The 21,687-nt window shown below is 40.4% G+C and overlaps 1 protein-coding gene across 5 annotated transcripts in view; it reads left to right on the top strand.

Moving 5' to 3' along the window:
• The window catches only part of 4921528I07Rik (RIKEN cDNA 4921528I07 gene), a 79,370-nt gene that overhangs the window by 4,830 nt on the left and 52,853 nt on the right, over positions 1–21,687 (top strand). For 3 of the 5 annotated variants that reach the window (XM_035096924.1, XM_035096926.1, XM_035096925.1), the window contains exons 4-9: positions 998–1,111; positions 4,404–4,468; positions 5,152–5,176; positions 9,884–9,954; positions 10,502–10,526; positions 12,145–12,258. Coding sequence is in view for 2 of the 5 variants with exons in the window: in NM_001384245.1 (NP_001371174.1) it covers positions 998–1,111; positions 4,404–4,468; positions 5,152–5,176; positions 7,539–7,652; positions 9,884–9,954; positions 10,502–10,526; positions 12,145–12,258 (528 nt within the window). In the remaining 3 variants the exon portion in view is untranslated. Of the gene's footprint in view, positions 1–997; positions 1,112–4,403; positions 4,469–5,151; positions 5,177–7,538; positions 7,653–9,883; positions 9,955–10,501; positions 10,527–12,144; positions 12,259–21,687 lie in introns of all 5 variants that reach the window. The other 2 variants (NM_001384245.1, XM_035096923.1) reach the window with 1 other exon arrangement.

Genomic DNA, 21,687 nt, shown 5'->3' with positions numbered 1-21,687 from the left:
TTAAAAAACAGAGAAGGTCAGACTGGTGAGGGAGGCATGACCAGGTATGGTGCACTCTCACTGCCCTGCAGTCAGTACCAATATCTAAGCAGAAACTAAAAAAGGCCATACAGGTGGGCAGTGAGTATGTCACCTACAAAGTGATGTGAACACACACTGCCTATTATATCACCAATGCACCAGGCTGCTGTTCTTGTCAGTTCATGTTGAGGACATGTCCAGGCTTGGCTAATTGAAAGGACGTTTCTATTCAGCCCAACCATCATGTGACAACTTGGTCTTGAGTAACTTTGAAACTGAGCAGTTTTTAGAAAATATCTCAATGTGGTCATCTGATCAACAAATCACTCCCTGAGAGACACCAGTCAGGTTGAAGTTCTTAGAGAAAGACCACATATAGCTTCTTAGGTAAATAGGGACAATAAATACATTCTCTGCTGCCCATGTGAAACCAACTGAAACCTCATGCTTCCTAGACGCATTCATATGTAGACAAGTCTTCTGTCATTTAATAGACACCACAAAGCAATTCTATGTGCTTTTCCTTGAGGGTTAGCTGTGTGTGTGTGTGTGTGTGTGTGTGTGTGTGTGTGTGAGTGTGAGTGTGTGTGTGTGTAATTGTATATCCATATATAATTTTGTTTTGAACTAAGATTATTAGGGTATCAAATATATAGCACTGTAGTGAACGTACCAGAGACCTGCTGCTCTTCTCTGTACATTGTCACACTGACATGAAGCTATGACTTACCTACTCCATCAGTGTAATGCATGCTGGTGTGCACAGTGACTGAGCGATCTTTCAAAAGCTCCACTGTAACTCTGATGATGGTGCCTGAGGAAAGGTCATGAGACAGAACGTACAAACATAAACCCATTAATGTTTTTTGTGGGTTTTCGGTTTGGTTGTTGATTGCTTGTTGTTGTTTGTTTGTTTGTTTGTTTTTTTTTGCCATGAAGCTAACATAACCTGTCTCTGTTGTTAATGCATTCCAAGTATTTAGAATCATAAGAAATATCCACCACAAGAATCCTGTTGTTCCCATGGAAGCTGAAGAACATCAAGCCCCAACTTCCTCATCTATACAAAAACCACAAAATGAAACAAAAGGTACTGAGGAAATAGAATAATTTTATTAAATTATATCCAGTTGTTGTAGATCATAAGGTATGATACAAGGAAAACAAAGACGATCAGCTTAGAAACCTTTTCTTCTGTAGATGATGTTAATTTGCATACTTCACTAGGTTAAATTCAACCACAGAATTTAAAAACAGATTTCAAATTTGTCACTTGTTCTCATTGAGTAATGAGAGAGGAAAAATGAGCTCAGTCCTGTCTGCGTCACGGTCACTTCACCTGCTGCAGACAGGAACAGTTGAGCCACCCTCTCTATTACCTGTTCACAGACACCTGTAATGTGGATGGATTTAATCTCAACTGTCTCAAGAGTGACCCTGTGATTATCAAAAGTGTGGAGAATGAAGACAGACTTGGAATTAGATCACAGCATTTCTAGTCTGACCCCTTGGCAGTGGGTCCCTGGAGTGGTGTGTTACACCCTGTGCTTGGGACGCTTAAGGGAATGGGAAAGAAGAGTAGAAACAAGGAAATGGCAAGAGGGGTAGGAGGTTTCTGTGGGATACTTTTTCTTTCAATGGCATCAAGGTGACCACTGTAAGGTTGTGTATTCTTGACTTCTGGCTCTGTGATTTGAAGGTGGTCTTTCACACTTAGCACTTTTCAGTCTATGTCAATTCTTGCCAAATGGCCGAGCCTGGCTCCCACTGTCATTAACAGATCTCCATGGAAGCTGTGCCACAGGCACTGTCCCAGTTTTTAGTGAAAAGGAATGTCTGCTTCAGCACAGTAGGTTGAGTATGGAGTGCAGACTTGCTGAGAACCATAGTTGTAGGAGTTTCAGGCAGAGATTCCGTGCAACACGAGGAAAGAAACAGAGTGCTTATGTCGAGCTCACCTTCTTGGACAGTCAAGGATGTCAGCCCGAAGAAAGGTGGCACTAACAGTGGCCCAGTTTGCTACCTCAGTTTATCACCACAAGATAAAGTTCCACAGGCATAACAAGGCAATCTCGATCCTATCCAATTGAGATGAGATTCAGATAAGATCCAACTGAGATAAAATGTCACCACATACACACTGTTATGGTCCCTGTGGGTTTTTATCTTAGGGTAAACCAGTATTGATGGTGAGATACAATCCTCTCCTGTGCACTCAAATGACCTATAGATAAAGGCCTTCACTCTGATCCTGATGATGTAGGATGGAGATCCTGCTCCTGTGGTCTTCTGGGTATTTTTCTTTTTTGTAGTAGTAATGCATTCTTGGTCGCCATGTGACCATTTATTCCCAATTTAAAGAACAACCACAGATTAGACTGCCAAATAGCTAATAGGGTTCTCTACCATGACCTCCCTGAAACACTAGCAGTGCCCTGACAAAGACCTAATGTATATCTTTAGCTTGTAGCAGCCTATACTCCTTAATTTGACTAGCATATTAAGTGACTGAGTCAAGGGAGGTTAGAGGCCGACATTCATCTAGGACCCTTTGACTTAATGCAGGAGAAAAGGTATACAACTGGCCTGTTCTTGGGGTTTTAAGTGGCATCCTTGGTTTCGCCTCCAAGATGCAGAGGCTGGGTTTAAGTGTTCTCCTAACACACTGCCAATGTTCCTTAGGATAAAAGATGCCAACTCTTGCAGATCAGGTCTTCAGGAACCCATCTTGCCATAGGATATTTCTTTCCTCTCTGCTGTCACTACTCCAGTCTTTCATTCTTAACGTGGTCTGACTTCTCCCATCTTTTCTGGGGAGATGAGATTAAAATCTAAGGAATGTCTGTCCTCTTAGTAGTTTCACTATAACTTTTTTCATAGGTTCACATCCTAGGCTCCTCAGAAGTGTGTTTGCTTTTTTTGTATTCTCCCATTTTGCAGTTGGTTTTGGCCTTTTATAGACTGTATCTGCATATTGTCTATCTGCTTCTGAACCCTGAGTCAGAGATACAGGATTCAACTTCTAGTCCCACCTTTTCAGGCTTCCCTCTTATTACCTCTTACCCCATCCTTCTCCAGCCGCTTCTCATTTTTCCTGGTTGCCATATTGACTCTGGACTATATGTCTACCAACCATGGAAGCATCTGTGATCCCTTTCCACTGTTGCATTATTGTTGATGCTGCAAACTTTGTCCACACAGTGTGACCTAACTCCAAGCCATGTCTCCAGCCTCAGCTTGGGGTATATATTAGGTCTTTCTCTATTCACTAAATCTTTCTTCTTCACAAAGCTCATGAGACTGACAAGATCACTGGAAGAGAACAGATAAGAAGCTTTCTCAAGGAAAGCGTGCCAGGAAAGGCAGTGTCAGTAGGCCATCTGGGTTAGACCTTTACTCTATGAACAAATGTAAAAGACTGCTGGTGGCAGCAGAAGCTGAAGAGGGACTAGTGATTGTCCTGTGCTCAAAAGTCACCTCAGGAACTGTTATCTCCGATTTTTATCATAAGATTTGTGTTGTGGGACCAGTAAGGTACTTGCTGTAAAGACTGAAGACAGGAATTTGAGCCCAGAACCTATACGGTTTACTGAAAGAACTGGGTACAAAAGGTTCACCTCTGCTGGATGGACAGACAGTTATTGAGCCTCCCAAATATAAGAAATATTAAAAAAAAGCTTCTGACAGATTTATTTTATTGTTACATTATGAAACAGATTCCTTCAAATTGCTTTAGATTATCATTTCCTAGAGAGCAAATTCTGTTCCTTGTTTTACCATAGTGTCTGCTTAGATCCATCACAACTCAAAAACCAGGTCAAGGCTGATGACAAATCCTTTTTGTAATCAAGCTGCTACTCATTGATCAGGGACACAGAACAGACTTGGGAGTTGAACTGTGACCCCCACAGCCAGAATGTCAGAGTATTTGAGGTTGCAAATGAAGAGCATCTGTGCTAAGTTATGGTGACATTTTCTACCAATAAGGATTTAGGGATAAAGGCTTTCCTTATGTAAACTGATACAGAATATAGGTTTTACAGTATTACCAATCCAGTCCACTTGTTACTCTGTAGTTAGAAACAGCCATTGTGTTTTGGAGAACAAAGGATGAAAAATGGGTGTTGTGGTATAGAAAAATCATTATGTTCTGGAAAAAAAATGACAGTACTTGGGGCAAGTTTCTTTTGCTTGTTCCCAACAATTTCTCTCCAAATCCTTTCTTTGCCTCTACTTCCCTTCTGAGAAGACAGCCCAGCTTTATCCCAACCACCTTGTTTCCTATATTTAGTTACATATACTAAGTCCATTCACTTTTACCCACATCAAGTAAATAAGCAGTGCCCTGAGCTGACAGTTACTCTGTGTTCCCCTACTGCTAGCTAAACATGGTGACGGTACAACTTCAGAAGAGGACGAGGAAAAGTCACCACTGCGTAGGGTTAAGGTAAGACGGGCTTTCCTTCCTCTAAGGTATAAAGCTTATCTCATTGGTTCCCTTATATATCAGTGGGTATCACATTGGAGTCATGACACTAGCCAGAAGCATCATGGGGATTAGAGCATTTACTTAGGAAGAGGATGGAATGGAGGAACTGTGCCAACTTGGTCTTATCTCAATACATCACAATGTGGTGCAACGTTATGTCCTGAATTATGAGGATAATCGCTTTCAAGTGGGTTTCTCCAGTTTATCCTAGTCCTCATGTTTGAAAGAATATACAAACTGAGCACTCTCTACCCACATGCTAGATACCGTAGGTTTCTTATGCACCAAACGTCGGGTCATGTACTCAAGTTAGCTCTAAACCCTGGGCAGTAGAAATAGAGTATGGATTACTGAAAATACAAGTTTTCATATGTGATGTAGGTTTGGGCACCCTCTAGAGGCCAAACATGTTTGTTTGATCTACCTATGAATCAGAAAAAGTATGAAAGATACTGGTTTTGTCACATTTACAATGCTCTATATAATTTGTGGCAACCACTAATAATGTATCCATTAATATAGTCATCACTTGACTGTGATTTTTCATCCTTACTGAAATTACAACACATATATCAAAACCATTTGCATATATTACCCTGCATGATTATGGAATATAATGTATTTTTCCTTCTCATTTGCAGGTAGCTTCTAAAAGAAGCAGACATAGTACGTATTGTGGAATTACTAAGATAAGAATTGTTGTAAACAGTAGTTGTGTTTTGTCTGATGCAACTCTGTGACCTAAGATGGTAACTGATAATTAAAATTTTGGTTCGTGTGTGTGTGTGTGTGTGTGTGTGTGTGTGTGTGTGTGTGTGTAACTTTCTGGCCCACATCTCACACAGCTCCACCTGCCTTTGCCTATTGAGTGCTGTTACTTATTAAGGGATTACACTACCACACCCAAGAGAATATACCTTTAACAGTCAGGTCCACTCTATGCTCCAAGAGTTTTATCTCTGAGTGATAGTCAGTCTCCACATTCTGAGTGTTAATACTGAGTAGACACATATTTTTAGCAGTGAAGCATGAAACTCAATATTATTTCAAGTGTTTTCTGCATAGTGCAACTACAGTTTTGGTACTTTGCTATGCTGTGGTTTGATTAAAGGGAGCTATTGGAATATGGCCTGGAGCTTCAGCCCAGTTGTCTCAGTACCTATTTAGCATGTCAGGACCCAAAGCTTGTATCCTAGTTCTGCATAAAATGTGCCCAAGATGGCTCAATTCTATTAATACTTATCCTAGTAAAGTGAAGGAAGGAGAAACACAAGTTCAAGGACATTCTTTTCTGTAGACTGAATTACATGCTAGACTAGAATAGACACCTTTCCCCCCCACAAAAAAATTTAGAAAACGGAGAAGGTCAGACTGGTGAGGGAGGCATGACCAGGTATGGTGCACTCTCACTGCCCTGCAGTCAGTACCACTATCTAAGCAGAAACTAAGAAAGGCCACATAGATGGGCAATGAAGATGTCACCTACCAAGTGATATGAGCACACACTGCCTATTATATTACCAATGCACCAGGCTGCTGTTCTTGTCAGTTTATGTTGAGGACATGTCCAGGCTTGGCTAGTTGAAAGGAAGTTTCTATTCAGCCCAACCATCATGTGACAACTTGGTCTTGAGTAACTTTGAAACTGAGCAGTTTTTAGAAAATATCTCAATGTGGTCATCTGAATCACTCACTGAGAGGCACCTGTCAGGTTGAAGTTCTTAGAGGAAGACCACATATTTCTACTAAGCTAGGGCCCTCCTATAGCTTCTTAGGTAAACAGGGAAAGTAAATACATTAAAAAGAAAGAATTGGAATCACAAGACTTGAGTCACCAAAGCTTAGTCCTTCCTTGCTTCAAAACATGCAAAATGAGTATCACATTCTCTTAACAATTTTCTGTACTGTCCTATGTGGAATATGTATAAAGTATACAAATGTATGGAAAGCTAGATAGAAATAAATATATTTACCTTACATGAAAAAATATAAATACATTCTCTATTTCCATTTGTAAGTAACTGAAACCCCACCCTACCTAGATTCATTCATATGTAGATGACTCTTCTCTCATTTAATAGACACCACAAGACAATTTTATAATATAAGTGCTTCTTTGAGGCCTAGCTTATTCGAGTGTGTGTCTGTGGATATACACTTGAAATGAGTAACCAATTAAAACCTCACCCTACCTAGATGTACTCATATGCCACTCATTCTTCTGTCATATAGCAGTGTTTTTCCTTGAAGGCTAGCTTGTATAATTGTGTGTGTGTGTGTGTGTGTGTGTGTGTTTATATACTTGTGTATGAGTAACCAGCTGGAACCTCATTCTACCTAGATTTATTCATATGTAGCTGGCTCTTCTATCATTTAACAGACACCACAAATCAATATATACTTGCATATCCATATCCTTTTTACTGAGAATTGTCATAGGATGTATAACTATGTATAACATCATAGTGAACACATCTCAGAAATAAGAGAGAGCATAAATTACACTAAAGATAAATAAAATATACTATATAAATTTCCGTATATATATGAACAAAATATACTATATAAATTACATCCTATATATATATGTATATATATACATATATATTATAGTGCATATGTACTTTGCACTCATATTTTGCAATGAAGCCTCATAGGGAGTCAAATATTAAGCATCCTAGTGAAACCACACAGGAGTGAACGAGTATATAAATTTCACTTTGTTTGCATCACCTAAGAGTGATATGGATTCTGTTTACCAGGTACAGCACTAACATAGGAGAGCACTGGTTCTCTTCTCTGTACATGGTCACACTGACATGAAGTATTGACTTACCTACACCATCAGTGTAATGCATGCTGGTGTGTAGAATGCACTCTGTGATCTTCCCAAAATACCACTGTAGCTCTGATGATGGTGCCTGAAGAATGGTCATGAGGTGGAAGGTACCAACACAGAACCATTGCTGATTCCCTCTGTTTTTCTGCAATGACGCTGACGTCATTGTCTCTGTGAATGCATCCCCAGGGATTCCGTTCTTGAGAAACAAGTGTCGGAGGGGCAGTCTCCTCCCAATGGATGCTCAAGAATGTGACTTTATAGATACAAGTTGTGAAGGAAAACCACAAGACAACCTAGAAGGTACAGTGGAAATGAAAGCCTGAATCATGTTTCATAGTTACAGAGCCTACTGTTATGATACATGTAAAACTGTGAATATATTAGTACTTTTCTATGTAGATACTGTTAATTTGCATAGTTCATTAGTTGAGATTCAACCACAGAATTTAAAAATGGATATAAGACTCACTGTTTGTTCTCATTGAGTAATGATAAAGAGAGGAAAAATGAGCTCAGTCCTGTCTGCGTCACTGTCACTTTACCTGCTGCAGACAGGAACAGTTGAGCCACCCTGTCTATGACCTGTTCACAGACACTTGAAATGTGGATGGATTTAATCTCAACTGTCTCAAGAGTGACCCTGTGATTATCAAAAGTGTGGAGAATGAAGACAGACTTGGAATTAGCTCACAGCATTTCTGGTCTGACCCCTTGGCAGTGGGTCCCTGGAGTGGTGTGCTACACCCTGTGCTTGGGAGGCTTAAGGGAAGGGGAAAGAAGAGTAGAAACAGGGAAATGGCAGGAGGGGTAGAAGGGTTTCTTTTTCTTTCAATGGCATCAAGGTGATCCCTGTCAGGTTGTGTATTCTTGGCTTCTGGCTCTGTGATTTGAAGGTGGTCTTTCACACTTAACACTTTTCAGTCTAGCTGTGCCAAAGGCACTGTCCCAGTTTGTAGTGAAAAGGAATGTCTGCTTCAGCACAGTAGATTGAGTATGGAGTGCAGACTTGCTGAGAACCATAGTTGTAGGAGTTTCAGGCAGAGATTCCGTGCAACACGAGGAAAGAAACAGAGTGCTTATGTCCAGCTCACCTTCTTGGACAGTCAAGGATGTCAGCCTGAAGAACGGTGGCACTAACAGTGGCCCAGTTTGCTACCTCAATTTATCACCTCAAGGTAACGTCCTGCCGATGTGTTTGGGGATCTGGATCTTGTCAGCTTGACTAGTGACATTAATGGTCACAGTGCCCACAAACTATGATGGTCATTTTGTGGTTTTATTCTATGGTAGAGCCAATCTCTCTGCTGGTGGATAGTGTTCTGTGCACACAAATGACCACTTCTACTATGGTCCTAATGATGCAAAATAAGCAAATTCTTTCCCGTAGCTTCTTGGTTTTATCAGAGTAGGGTCTTCTTGGTATGTATGTCTTTAGCTTGAACAGCCTATGCTCCTTAATTTGACTAGCATACTAAGTGGTGGTTAGAGGTAGTCATCTGTCTTGGACCCTGTGACTTAATGGGAGAGAAAATGTCTGTATTCTGACCCATCTTTGGTTTTTTTCTGAGGTATTCTAGGTTCATCCTCCAAGATGCACAGGGTGGATTCAAGAGTTCCCTTATATTACTGCCTATGTTCCTCAAGATAAAGGACATTGACTCCTGGGATTCAGCCCCCAGGCACCTATCTGACCACAGGATGTGCCTGTCTGTGCGCTGTCATTACTTGAGTGTCTCACTCTTGGCATGGTCTGACCCATGTGTACATGTAGTTATAATCTAAGTCTTTTTCCTCAAAATGGCTTCACTATAGTTTTTCAGTAGGCTTATAGCCTAAACCCCTCAGGATATCTGCTTCTCCTGGATTCTCTCAGTATGCAGAGTGGTTTGGTACCAAATGTCAGTAATGCTTATAGGCTTAATGAACATTGTCTATCAACAGATTGTGAACCACGTGTGTCTGAGACGCAGGATTCTGCTTTTACCTCCCTCCCTTTTCAGTCTTTCCTCTTATTACTTCTTGCCCTATTCTTCTCTATCCACTTCCTCCTCTTTGGTAATTGCCATGTTGTCCTGTGATCCCGTTTCTTGTTACCTTATTTTTGACATTGTGTACTAGAACACACTGTCTACACAGTGTGGCCTAACCCCAGCCATGTCCCCATCCTCAGCCCTGGGATAACTAGGTCTTTTTGTATTCACTAAATGTCTCTCCCTCACAAAGCTCTTGAGACTGACAAGATCACTGGGAGAGAACTGAACAGACCCTTCTCAGATACAATATGACAGGAAAAGCTGTTAAATCTTAGTATGGCATCTGAATCAGACTTTTACCACATGGACAGGTACATCCTCGGTTGTCTTTAGGTCTTCCCTCTGTTTAACTTGCCTTATGAGCAAACAGTCCAGCAGCAGCAGAACCATATTGTTCATCAGGTTTAGTAACATGAATTAAACTCCTACACTTTTACCCACATCAAGTAAAGCCCAGTGTAAACAATAAGCAGCACTGTTCACTTCTTGTCCCCCTAGTGGTAGCTGAATGCTCTGATGGTGCAGCTTTGTCAGTGGACAAGGGGAAAGGACCAGTGAAAATGGCAGAGGTAAGAAGGCCTTTTCTTTCTCTCATCTAGAAAACTTAGTTTAATGGTTCCCTTATGGTTCAGTGGGTATCACAATTGAACCCTGACACTGTTCAGGTATATGACTTTTTAAAGCTTCTCATGTTTTAAAGATCTCACTGGCTGAGCATTTAATATGCACATCCTCGGCACATGGAGCTTCATTCAACACATCAAACCCTGGAGCATACACTTAAATTATTTCTAACATAGGTCACAGAAACAGAAAACTTCTTAATGAAAAATACAAGTTTTCAAGATGGTATGCGATATAGTTTAGGGAATTTTCCATAGAGGCCAGACTCTGCCTTCGAAGCATGAAAAAACATGTGAAAGGTCTTTTTCTCGAAGTACAGAGCTCCAGCTCTTCTGTTACATCACTAAATAATGGATCCATTAACATAATCTCCACTTGACTGCTCCTTTCTATCTTGACTGCAACTAGAAAATGTCAATGGAAAGACCAGAGACTTTAGCAGGCACTACTCAACAGGATCTAAGCTTTAAAATATTTCATTTTCAATTACAGGCAACATCGAAAAAACGAAGATGTGGTATGTATTATGGAATTTCTCTAAGACACATTTTAGATGGTAATTGTGTAATACTTTGTCTTTTGTGTGATGGAGAACTGTGATCTAAGCTGCTTACTGATGTTGTTGTGTTTTTTAAAGGAAGCGGCATTCTAAGTCATAAATAATGGCCATGTGTCTGTGGTTTCTGTGTTCAGCTGTGATTCCTTTATTTCAAAAGGGGCCTTTGTTCACCAAGGCATGTCTAAATCTTTTTTCCAAGAAAAAGACCTCAATTATCCAGACTACTTTCTAGTCAAAAATTTATAAATTAAGAAATCATAATACAGTTTAGCTACAAGATTGTGCTCAAACTTCATCAGGGCCATGCAAGGCCAGGCTGTGTGCTTGTATTCCTTCACAAGTCCTGAAAAGGACTAGAAGTAGGTAAGGAGTGGAGAGACAGAAATGGAACCAGGAGGAGTTGGGATGTAGGGTGGGAATAAATAGGATCAAAATACATTTATGGAGTTCTCAATTAAGAAAATATTTTATTAAAAATTTTGATGAGGAAACAATAAGCAGACCCAATGGACACTCATTCCTTGTGTACACGTACACATCTCACGTCAACTCATGTTAAGGGTTTACACACGTTTGACCAGCATTCTTTGTCCAAACTTCACGTGACAACTTGGTTTAGAATGACTTGGAGTCTGAGGCATCACAGAAGATATGCAAGCATAAATTGCCTCTTGGTGTGGGTATTTGATGGTTACTAGCTGATAGGAACCTAACAGGCAGAAGACACTGGAGAAAGGACCTATTCTATTTGCTGGTTCAGAGCCCTTCTACAACTTGGAAATTCATATATTGAGTCAGAAATCAAAGGCAGACAGAGTATCTATTTCTTTGTTTATTTCTGTCAGGGAGTATGGCCAGAGCAGCATGGCTAGAACTAATACAGTGCCCAGGGATTAAAAAACCAGAGGAGGTGTATTCTCCTTACCTTCCAAACTACATTGATATAATATATTCTGCATAAGCTGTCAAATAATCTGGATAGGCAAAAAAAAGTAAAGCAAACAGCCACTGGCACTGTTGATGTCACAGTCACTTCCTGCTCAGGATTCATCCTTGCTGTCTAGTGGGACTATCCTCACATTCCACAACACCACAGAGCACATGTGCAGTCGTGTGCTTTTCACTGTGATTTAGCACTGTATGCTTATCTTGTACACCAGAAAGGTTTCTGTGGGTCTTTATGAAACTTCAAGTTTACTGGCACAATGATGTGATCACAGAGGGAATGCAGGAATGTACGTCTCTGTGTTGTGATGCTCTAAATGGGATTTGAATGCTGCCTATCCGGCACTATACCAACAACATGTAATCAGGTTGTGCCTCTTTCTCTGTTGATGCACCTGAATTAATTTAGTCTTTACCTACAACATCATGTGGTACATAGTATTCTTTATCTACATAGTCATGTGATGTTCAGTAAATTGTACAATAATTCAGTGATCTTCCTGCAGCGCCATTCTAATTACAGTGACTTACCTAAAAAGAAATACAGTCAAATGTACACTCAACCCTTCTCAGTGTCCTCTGTGTGTTTGCCATGAAGCTGGCATAACTCTTCCTATGAATGTATTCCCAGTTTCTGCAATCTTAAAGAAATTTTCTCGAAGGCGAGTGGTGGCCCCCATTAAACTGAGAAGACCTGTAGTCCTCCCTGGCACCTCCAAAGAAACAGCACCTGTCACAACAGAAGGTACGGTGGGAATTCACGAATTCTGTTCAATTACATAAATCTATGTAAAAGTTTTGCTGTGGTTTTTAATATGTGAATATTGTTATTTTATCTAGTTCATCAGTAGAAATACACAGAATTTAAAGATGCAGTTAACTGTCATCTTTGCTTTTCATTAACTAATGGCAAACCAGAGGAAAGCTGAGATTTACCTTCTACGACTACTCCTGGCTTCTCCCGCAGTAGGCACAAATGACTGAGCTGCATGTCAGCCAGTTTGTTCCAGATATGGATGACACAGATGTGGAAAGTCTCAAGAATGAGAATGAAATTTGCATTAGATAAAGGCATTCCTAGTCAGGTCCATTGACAGCCCTAGGAGTAGTCACCTTACAACTTGTGCTTGGGAGACAAAGGGGGTGGAAAAGATCATTAAGGACAGAGAAATATTGAAGTTTCTGTGCTTTTTCTCTTTCAAGTGTATACTAGTTCACAGTGGTGAGTTTGAGTGTGATGTGCTTCTGGCTCCGTTCTTTAGAGGCTGTATTTCCCGGAACACTTAGACCTTTCCTCCTCTGCCACTCCTAACACCCAAGTGTGGGACTCTTGGGTTTTTTTTATTAATTAATTATTTTTACACTCCATATTTTATTCCCTGTTCACCCTCTGACTGTTCCACATCCCATACTTCCTCCCCACCCCACCCCTGTGCCTCCATGTGGATGTCCCTACCCCCCACTCCACCTGACCTCTAAACTCCCTGGGGTCTCCAGCCTCTTGAGGGTTAGGTGAATCACCTCTGAATGAACACAGACCCGGAAGCCCTCTACTGTATGTATGTGTGTCGGTGGCCTCATATCAGCTGGTGTATGCTGTCTGTTTGGTGGTCCAGTGTTTGAGAGATCTCAGGAGTCCAGATTAATTAAGACTGCTCATCCTCCTACAGGATCACCCTTCTCCTCAGCTTCTTTCAGCCTTGCCTAATTTAACAACAGGGGTCATCTTGCAATTTATCAATTTTTAATCTTAGAGCATGAGCCATTGGAGTTCTGTTTAGGAAATTTCCCCCTGTTCCAAGAGTTCAAGGGTCTTTCCCACTTTCTGTTCTATTAGATACACTATATCTGGTTTTATGTTGAGGTCCTTTGATGCACCTGGACTTGAGCTTTGTGTATGGGTCTATTTTCATTTTTCTACAGTCAGACAGACAGACAGATAGACAGACAGACAGTTAAACCAGCACCATTTATTGAAGATGCTTTTTTTTTTCCATTGTATGTTTTTGGCTTCTTTGTCAAAGATCAAGTGTCTGTAAGTGTGTGGTTTTATTTCTGGATCTTCAATTCTATTCCATTGATCAACATGTTTGTCTCTGTACCAATACCATGCAGTTTTTATCACTTTTGCTCTGTAGTAAAGCTTGAGGTCAAGGATGGTGATTCTACCAGCTGTTCTTCTATTGTTAAGAATTGTTTTCAATATTCTGGTTTTTTTTTTTTGCCTATCCAGATGAATTTGAGAATTGTTCTTTCCATGTCTTTGAAGGATTGTGTTGGGATTTTGATGGGGATTGCATTGAACTTATAGATTGCCTTTGGTGGGGTGGCCATTTTTACTATGTTAAGCCTGCCAATCCATGAGCTTGGGAGATCTCTCCATTTTCTGAGATCTTTTTCAATTTCTTTCTTGAGAGACTTGAAGTTACTGCCATAATTTGTCTTTCATTTGTTTGGTTAGAGTTACCCCAAGATATTTTATATTATTTGTGGCTATTGTGAAGGACTTGTTTCCCTAATTTCTTTCTCAGCCTGTTTATCATTTGTATAAAGGAAGGCTACTGATTTATTTGAGTTAATTTTATATCTGGCCACTTTGCTGAAGCTGTTTATTAGCTGGAGAATTTCTCTGGTAGAGTATTTGGGTTGCTTATGTATAATATCATATCATCTGCAAATAGTGATACCTTTATTTCTTCTTTGCCAATTTGTATCCCCTTGATCTCTTTTTGTTGTCTCATTGTTCTAGCTAACACTTTGAGTACTATATTGAATAGATATAGGGAGAGTGGCCATCCTTGACTTGTCCCTGATTTCAATGGGATTGCTTTAAGTATGTCTCCATTTAATTTGATATTGGCTGTTGGTTTGCAGTAAATTGCTTTTATTATGCTTAGGTATGGGCCTTGAATTGCTGATCTCTCCAATACTTTGTTATAACTCTCCTTGGAAATTTTGTTGGGCTGACTTTCCCAGAAGTAGTGATAAAGTACTCTTACAAAAACAAAACAAAACAAAAACAAACAAACAAAAACAAACAAACAAAAACAAGCAAGCAAACAAAAAACACTGTGTAAGCCAGCCGCAATGACATGTTTTGCTTTATAAGAGTTGCCATGGTTGTGGTGGTCCCTTCATAGCAATAGAACCCCTAGTTAAGACACATCTTTAGCAAGGAAAGGTTGACTTTGCCATGAAAATTGAGTTTGGAGCCCATAATTGGGAAGGGGCAGATGGATGCAGAAAATAAGGGAGAGTGATATTGCAGCCAAACCTTAGAGGCAAAGGAAAATGAGTGAATGTCCTCTGTTGACTTTTCTTCCTCTTATATGGCCCAGGATTCCATCCAAGAGAATGATTGTACCTATAGGAAACAGGTCTTCCCAACATGAGTTAATCTAATCAAAATAAACCCCAAGGCCATGCCTGGAGGACTCAGATCCCATTAGTTGACAGCTGAGATTAAGCATCATGGAACCAGCCAAGTGTTGTTTTCACTTTGTGTATTAGCCTGTATAGGAGTGAGCTTCTCTGATAGGAAACGTCTTTCTTTCCTCACAAGCACCTGCAGGTAAATATCTTACAGTGTGAACCCAATGCTGCAGGAGAAGCTGGTCCTCTCCCTTGTTCTTCAGGTCTTGTAGCAGCATTTCCTTTCTTCCTTGTGCTTTACCTGTGCTCGACAGGGTGGGGTGGCTTCTCATTCTGTCAAAACTTTGGAGGAAGGGCTCAATATATGACTTGTGATGGTTTTGTATATGCTTGGCCCAGGGAATGGCACTATTAGAAGGTGTGGCCCCGTTGAAGTAGGTGTGGCCTTGTTTGACTAGGCATGTCGCTGTGGGTGTGGTCTTAAAGATCGTCATCATAGCTGCCTGGTACTTGCTGCCTTCAGATGAAGATATAGAACTCCCAGTTCCTCTTGTTCCATGCCTGCCTGGATGTTGCCATGCTCTCACCTTGATGATAATGGGCTGAACCTCTGAACCTTTAAGTAAGTCCCAATTAAACATTGTCCTTTATAAGACTTGAATTGATGATGGTGACTGTTCACAGCAGGAAAACCCTAACTAAGATATGACTTTATGTAGTTGACCTAGTTAGTGTTTGAAGTGGGATCTGAGCTCTAGCACACCCTTGGCTGGCTTTCAGGAATTTCTTGGTTCGGCCTCCAACATTCAGAACATGGGCTTTGGAGTTCTAGTAAATTACACCTATTCCCAAGACTAATGAATCATAGCATAGGTGTTTGGACATCAGTTCTCTTAGCACCTCTCTGGGAATAGGGCTGTGTCTGTCCTCCATGCTGTCACTATTTGTGTCTTTCCCTTGTTGCAGCCTTACCCATCTTGCCATTTTTAGGGGAATAAGTTCATAATCTCAGAAATGTGTTTTCTGCAAGTATCTTCCCTGAAGCTTCTTCATTATGCTCAAGGCCTTTGCTCATCACAAGTGTGTCAGCTTCTCCTGCATCCTCTCATCATTTAGGTGTGTTTGGCTGCACTGTGATAGGCAGTATTAGTAGGGTTAATGCGCTGTGTTAGTCACTGCAAACACAGGGCCTCCTGCCTGTATGTAGTAGGTCCTACAGAGCCCCACGCCCCCTCCCCTCTAACCTCCTACAACTCAATTGTCCTCCTTACAGTTCCTTGCCTTTATCCTTCTACATATGCTTCTCCATTTTCCAAGTGCCCTAGTGGTTCTACAATCTGTACTGGACTATCCATAGAGTCTTGGAGGTTTCTTCCCACAAATTACCTTGTTCTTGATACTGCATAAGAGAATACACTGCCCATAGAATGTAGCTTAACCCTCTGGCATGTCCCCACCCTCATCCCAGAGAGATCTTTTCTTTCTGTATTACCTCTTTCTCACCGAAGTCACTGGGCAGATAAGACCACGAAGAAAATAGAGGATAGAAACCTTCTTAGGGACAGTTTACCCAGAAATAAAGGCTTTCAAATCTTACCAGTTTATCCCTTATCTGGTGGACAAAGCTACGGGGATCCAGGTGATCAGTTATGGTGTGGCTATTGTGAGCAGCAAAGACAGAGTTGAGCTCAATGCCATCCAGAAGACTCATAAACAGAGCACGACTATACACATTAGAAGAAAAACAAACCCAGAAAAAGTTGTTCCAAACTATATGGATAGTAAGGGAGAGGGGCAGGGAGTGACTGACAGGTGGCAGTCACATTCATCCTTATTGAAATCACCAGTGGTTTGAACCAAATTTGAGTAGTATCTGGTCCCAAACTTGACTCAGTGCTTCACTCTGTCTCCACCAGTAACTGTGGTCAAGGAAGCATCTCATGTACAAAACCCCTGTTTTCCATGTTCTGTTAAAATTTGTGTCAATTCTACAAAGCTTATATGTGTACTGCATGGCCTAGGAACAATATAAACTGAAGATAAATGTGCATATATAAATTGTAATTTATATCTTACATTTTTCCACAAAATTTATACACAGTATCATCAAAATATTAAACTATCATTTACATATTTACAAGCCATATATAGTGATTCCATTTAAAAATTTGCAAACAAAATCAGCACACCCTTTCTAATAGCTTTATAAGATTAGCTTAAGGGAAGAGCAATTGCTGAGAAAGCAGGAGAGCTGAGTTGGAATCTCCTCACACACATAGAAAAGCTGGTCAGAGCTATTCATATTTGTAATCCTACACTGCTGGGGGACTAGGCAGAGGCATTTCTGATGTTTGCTGGCTGTCAGCCTAGCTCCAGACGCTGTGAGAGAGCCTGTTTTAAAGAAAGGGGACTGATAGGTCACGTTATTCCATGCACTCTTTTAACCTGCATGTTTTCATGTTCCACTTGACAGGCACACACACACACACACACACACACACACACACACACACACACCAAATTTATGTTAAGTACATTATATACAGTTATAACAATTTCATAACCAATTTTCATTTCTGTTGTAATAAGGTCAAGAATTTCAAACATATTGTAACATCCTTGCGATACTAATCCCAAAAGTTGTTATAAATTGTGGCTTCTCATCTAGTTCCCTGCTTATAATATATGCTTCGTTTCATTTAGTAGATTTAACCCTTCACTTGACAAATCAAGCTGCCAGACAACAAAAAGCTCAGTATTTGCAGAAGTATTCACAGAAAAGTTTTTTAAGACATCAAATATTCTATGTAAAAGGTTTATTTCATTAAAGGTTGCATTCCCAGCTTCTTGATTTTTCAGGTTACTGGTATTTTGCTTATTTTATTTTTTTTTATTTTTTTCCATTTTTATTAGGTATTTAGCTCATTTACATTTCCAATGCTATACCAAAAGTCCCCCATACCCACCCACCCCCAATCCCCTACCCACCCACTGCCCCTTTTTGGCCCTGGCGTTCCCCTGTACTGGGGCATATGAAGTTTGCGTGTCCAATGGGCCTCTCTTTCCAGTGATGGCCGACTAGGCCATCTTTTGATACATATGCAGCTAGAGTCAAGAGCTCCGGGGTACTGGTTAGTTCATAATGTTGTTCCGCCTATAGGGTTGCAGATCCCTTTAGCTCCTTGGCTACTTTCTCTAGCTCCTCCATTGGGAGCCCTGTGATCCATCCATTAGCTGACTGTGAGCATCCACTTCTGTGTTTGCTAGGCCCCGGCATAGTCCCACAAGAGACAGCTACATCTGGGTCCTTTCGATAAAATCTTACTAGTGTATGCAATGGTGTCAGCGTTTGGATGCTGATTATGGGGTGGATCCCTGGATATGGAAGTCTCTACATGGACCATCCTTTCATCTCAGCTCCAAACTTTGTCTCTGTAACTCCTTCCAAGGGTGTTTTGTTCCCACTTCTAAGGAGGGGCATAGTGTCCACACTTCAGTCTTCATTTTTCTTGAGTTTCATGTGTTTAGGAAATTGTATCTTATATCTTGGGTATCCTAGGTTTTGGGCTAATATCCACTTATCAGTGAGTACATATTGTATGAGTTCCTTTGTGAATGTGTTACCTCACTCAGGATGATGCCCTCCAGGTCCATCCATTTGGCTAGGAATTTCATAAATTCATTCTTTTTAATAGCTGAGTAGTACTCCATTGTGTAGATGTACCACATTTTCTGTATCCATTCCTCTGTTGAGGGGCATCTGGGTTCTTTCCAGCTTCTGGCTATTATAAATAAGGCTGCTATGAACATAGTGGAGCATGTGTCCTTCTTACCAGTTGGGGCATCTTCTGGATATATGCCCAGGAGAGGTATTGCTGGATCCTCCGGTAGTACTATGTCCAATTTCCTGAGGAACCGCCAGACTGATTTCCAGAGTGGTTGTACAAGCCTGCAATCCCACCAACAATGGAGGAGTGTTCCTCTTTCTCAACATCCTTGCCAGCATCTGCTGTCACCTGAATTTTTGATCTTAGCCATTCTGACTGGTGTGAGGTGGAATCTCAGGGTTGTTTTGATTTGCATTTCCCTGATGATTAAGGATGTTGAACATTTTTTCAGGTGCTTCTCTGCCATTCGGTATTCCTCAGGTGAGAATTCTTTGTTCAGTTCTGAGCCCCATTTTTTAATGGGGTTATTTGATTTTCTGAAGTCCACCTTCTTGAGTTCTTTATATATGTTGGATATTAGTCCCCTATCTGATTTAGGATAGGTAAAGATCCTTTCCCAATCTGTTGGTGGTCTTTTTGTCTTATTGACGGTGTCTTTTGCCTTGCAGAAACTTTGGAGTTTCATTAGGTCCCATTTGTCGATTCTCGATCTTACAGCACAAGCCATTGCTGTTCTGTTCAGGAATTTTTCCCCTGTGCCCATATCTTCAAGGCTTTTCCCCACTTTCTCCTCTATAAGTTTCAGTGTCTCTGGTTTTATGTGAAGTTCCTTGATCCACTTAGATTTGACCTTAGTACAAGGAGATAAGTATGGATCGATGCGCATTCTTCTACATGATAACAACCAGTTGTGCCAGCACCAATTGTTGAAAATGCTGTCTTTCTTCCACTGGATGGTTTTAGCTCCCTTGTCAAAGATCAAGTGACCATAGGTGTGTGGGTTCATTTCTGGGTCTTCAATTCTATTCCATTGGTCTACTGGTCTGTCTCTATACCAGTACCATGCAGTTTTTATCACAATTGCTCTGTAGTAAAGCTTTAGGTCAGGCATGGTGATTCCACCAGAGGTTCTTTTATCCTTGAGAAGACTTTTTGCTATCCTAGGTTTTTTGTTATTCCAGATGAATTTGCAAATTGCTCCTTCTAATTCGTTGAAGAATTGAGTTGGAATTTTGATGGGGATTGCATTGAATCTGTAGATTGCTTTTGGCAAGATAGCCATTTTTACAATGTTGATCCTGCCAATCCATGAGCATGGGAGATCTTTCCATCTTCTGAGGTCTTCTTTAATTTCTTTCTTCAGAGATTTGAAGTTTTTATCATATAGATCTTTCACTTCCTTAGTTAGAGTCACGCCAAGATATTTTATATTATTTGTGACTATTGAGAAGGGTGTTGTTTCCCTAATTTCTTTCTCAGCCTGTTTATTCTTTGTATAGAGAAAGGCCATTGACTTGTTTGAGTTTATTTTATATCCAGCTACTTCACCGAAGCTGTTTATCAGGTTTAGGAGTTCTCTGGTAGAATTTTTAGGGTCACTTATATATACTATCATATCATCTGCAAAAAGTGATATTTTGACTTCCTCTTTTCCAATTTGTATCCCCTTGATCTCCTTTTGTTGTCGAATTGCTCTGGCTAATACTTCAAGTACTATGTTGAAAAGGTAGGGAGAAAGTGGGCAGCCTTGTCTAGTCCCTGATTTTAGTGGGATTGCTTCCAGCTTCTCTCCATTTACTTTGATGTTGGCTACTGGTTTGCGGTAGATTGCTTTTATCATGTTTAGGTATGGGCCTTGAATTCCTGATCTTTCCAACACTTTTATCATGAATGGGTGTTGGATCTTGTCAAATGCTTTTTCTGCATCTAACGAGATGATCATGTGGTTTTTGTCTTTGAGTTTGTTTATATAATGGATTACATTGATGGATTTTCGTATATTAAACCATCCCTGCATCCCTGGAATAAAACCTACTTGGTCAGGATGGATGATTGCTTTAATGTGTTCTTGGATTCGGTTAGCGAGAATTTTATTGAGGATTTTTGCATCGATATTCATAAGAGAAATTGGTCTGAAGTTCTCTATCTTTGTTGGGTCTTTCTGTGGTTTAGGTATCAGAGTAATAGTGGCTTCATAAAATGAGTTGGGTAGAGTACCTTCTACTTCTATCTTGTGAAATAGTTTGTGCAGAACTGGAATTAGATCTTTTTTGAAGGTCTGATAGAACTCTGCACTAAACCCGTCTGGTCCTGGGCTTTTTTTGGCTGGGAGACTATTGATAACTGCTTCTATTTCTTTAGGTGATATGGGACTGTTTAGATGGTCAACTTGATCCTGATTCAACTTTGGTACCTGGTATCCGTCCAGAAATTTGTCCATTTCGTCCAGGTTTTCCAGTTTTGTTGAGTATAGCCTTTTGTAGAAGGATCTGATGGTGTTTTGGATTTCTTCAGGATCTGTTGTTATGTCTCCCTTTTCATTTCTGATTTTGTTAATTAGGATTTTGTCCCTGTGCCCTTTAGTGAGTCTAGCTAAGGGTTTATCTATCTTGTTGATTTTTTCAAAGAACCAACTCCTCGTTTGGTTAATTCTTTGAATAGTTCTTCTTGTTTCCACTTGGTTGATTTCACCCCTGAGTTTGATTATTTCCTGCCGTCTACTCCTCTTGGGTGAATTTGCTACCTTTTTTTCTAGAGCTTTTAGATGTGTTGTCAAGCTGCTAGTATGTGCTCTCTCCCGTTTCTTCTTGGAGGCACTCAGAGCTATGAGTTTCCCTCTTAGAAATGCTTTCATTGTGTCCCATAGGTTTGGGTACTTTGTGGCTTCATTTTCATTAAACTCTAAAAAGTCTTTAATTTCTTTCTTTATTCCTTCCTTGACCAAGGTATCATTGAGAAGAGTGTTGTTCAGTTTCCATGTGAATGTTGGCTTTCCATTATTTATGTTGTTATTGAAGATCAGTCTTAGGCCATGGCCGTCTGATAGGATACATGGGACAATTTCAATATTTTTGTATCTGTTGAGGCCTGTTTTGTGACCAATTATATGGTCAATTTTGGAGAAGGTACCTCGA

Source organism: Mus musculus, chromosome 9, assembly GCF_000001635.26.
Source record: "Mus musculus strain C57BL/6J chromosome 9, GRCm38.p6 C57BL/6J".
NCBI lineage: Eukaryota > Metazoa > Chordata > Mammalia > Rodentia > Muridae > Mus > Mus musculus.
Note: the sequence above shows the minus strand (reverse complement) of the source record. Positions and strands in the feature narration are given on the sequence as shown.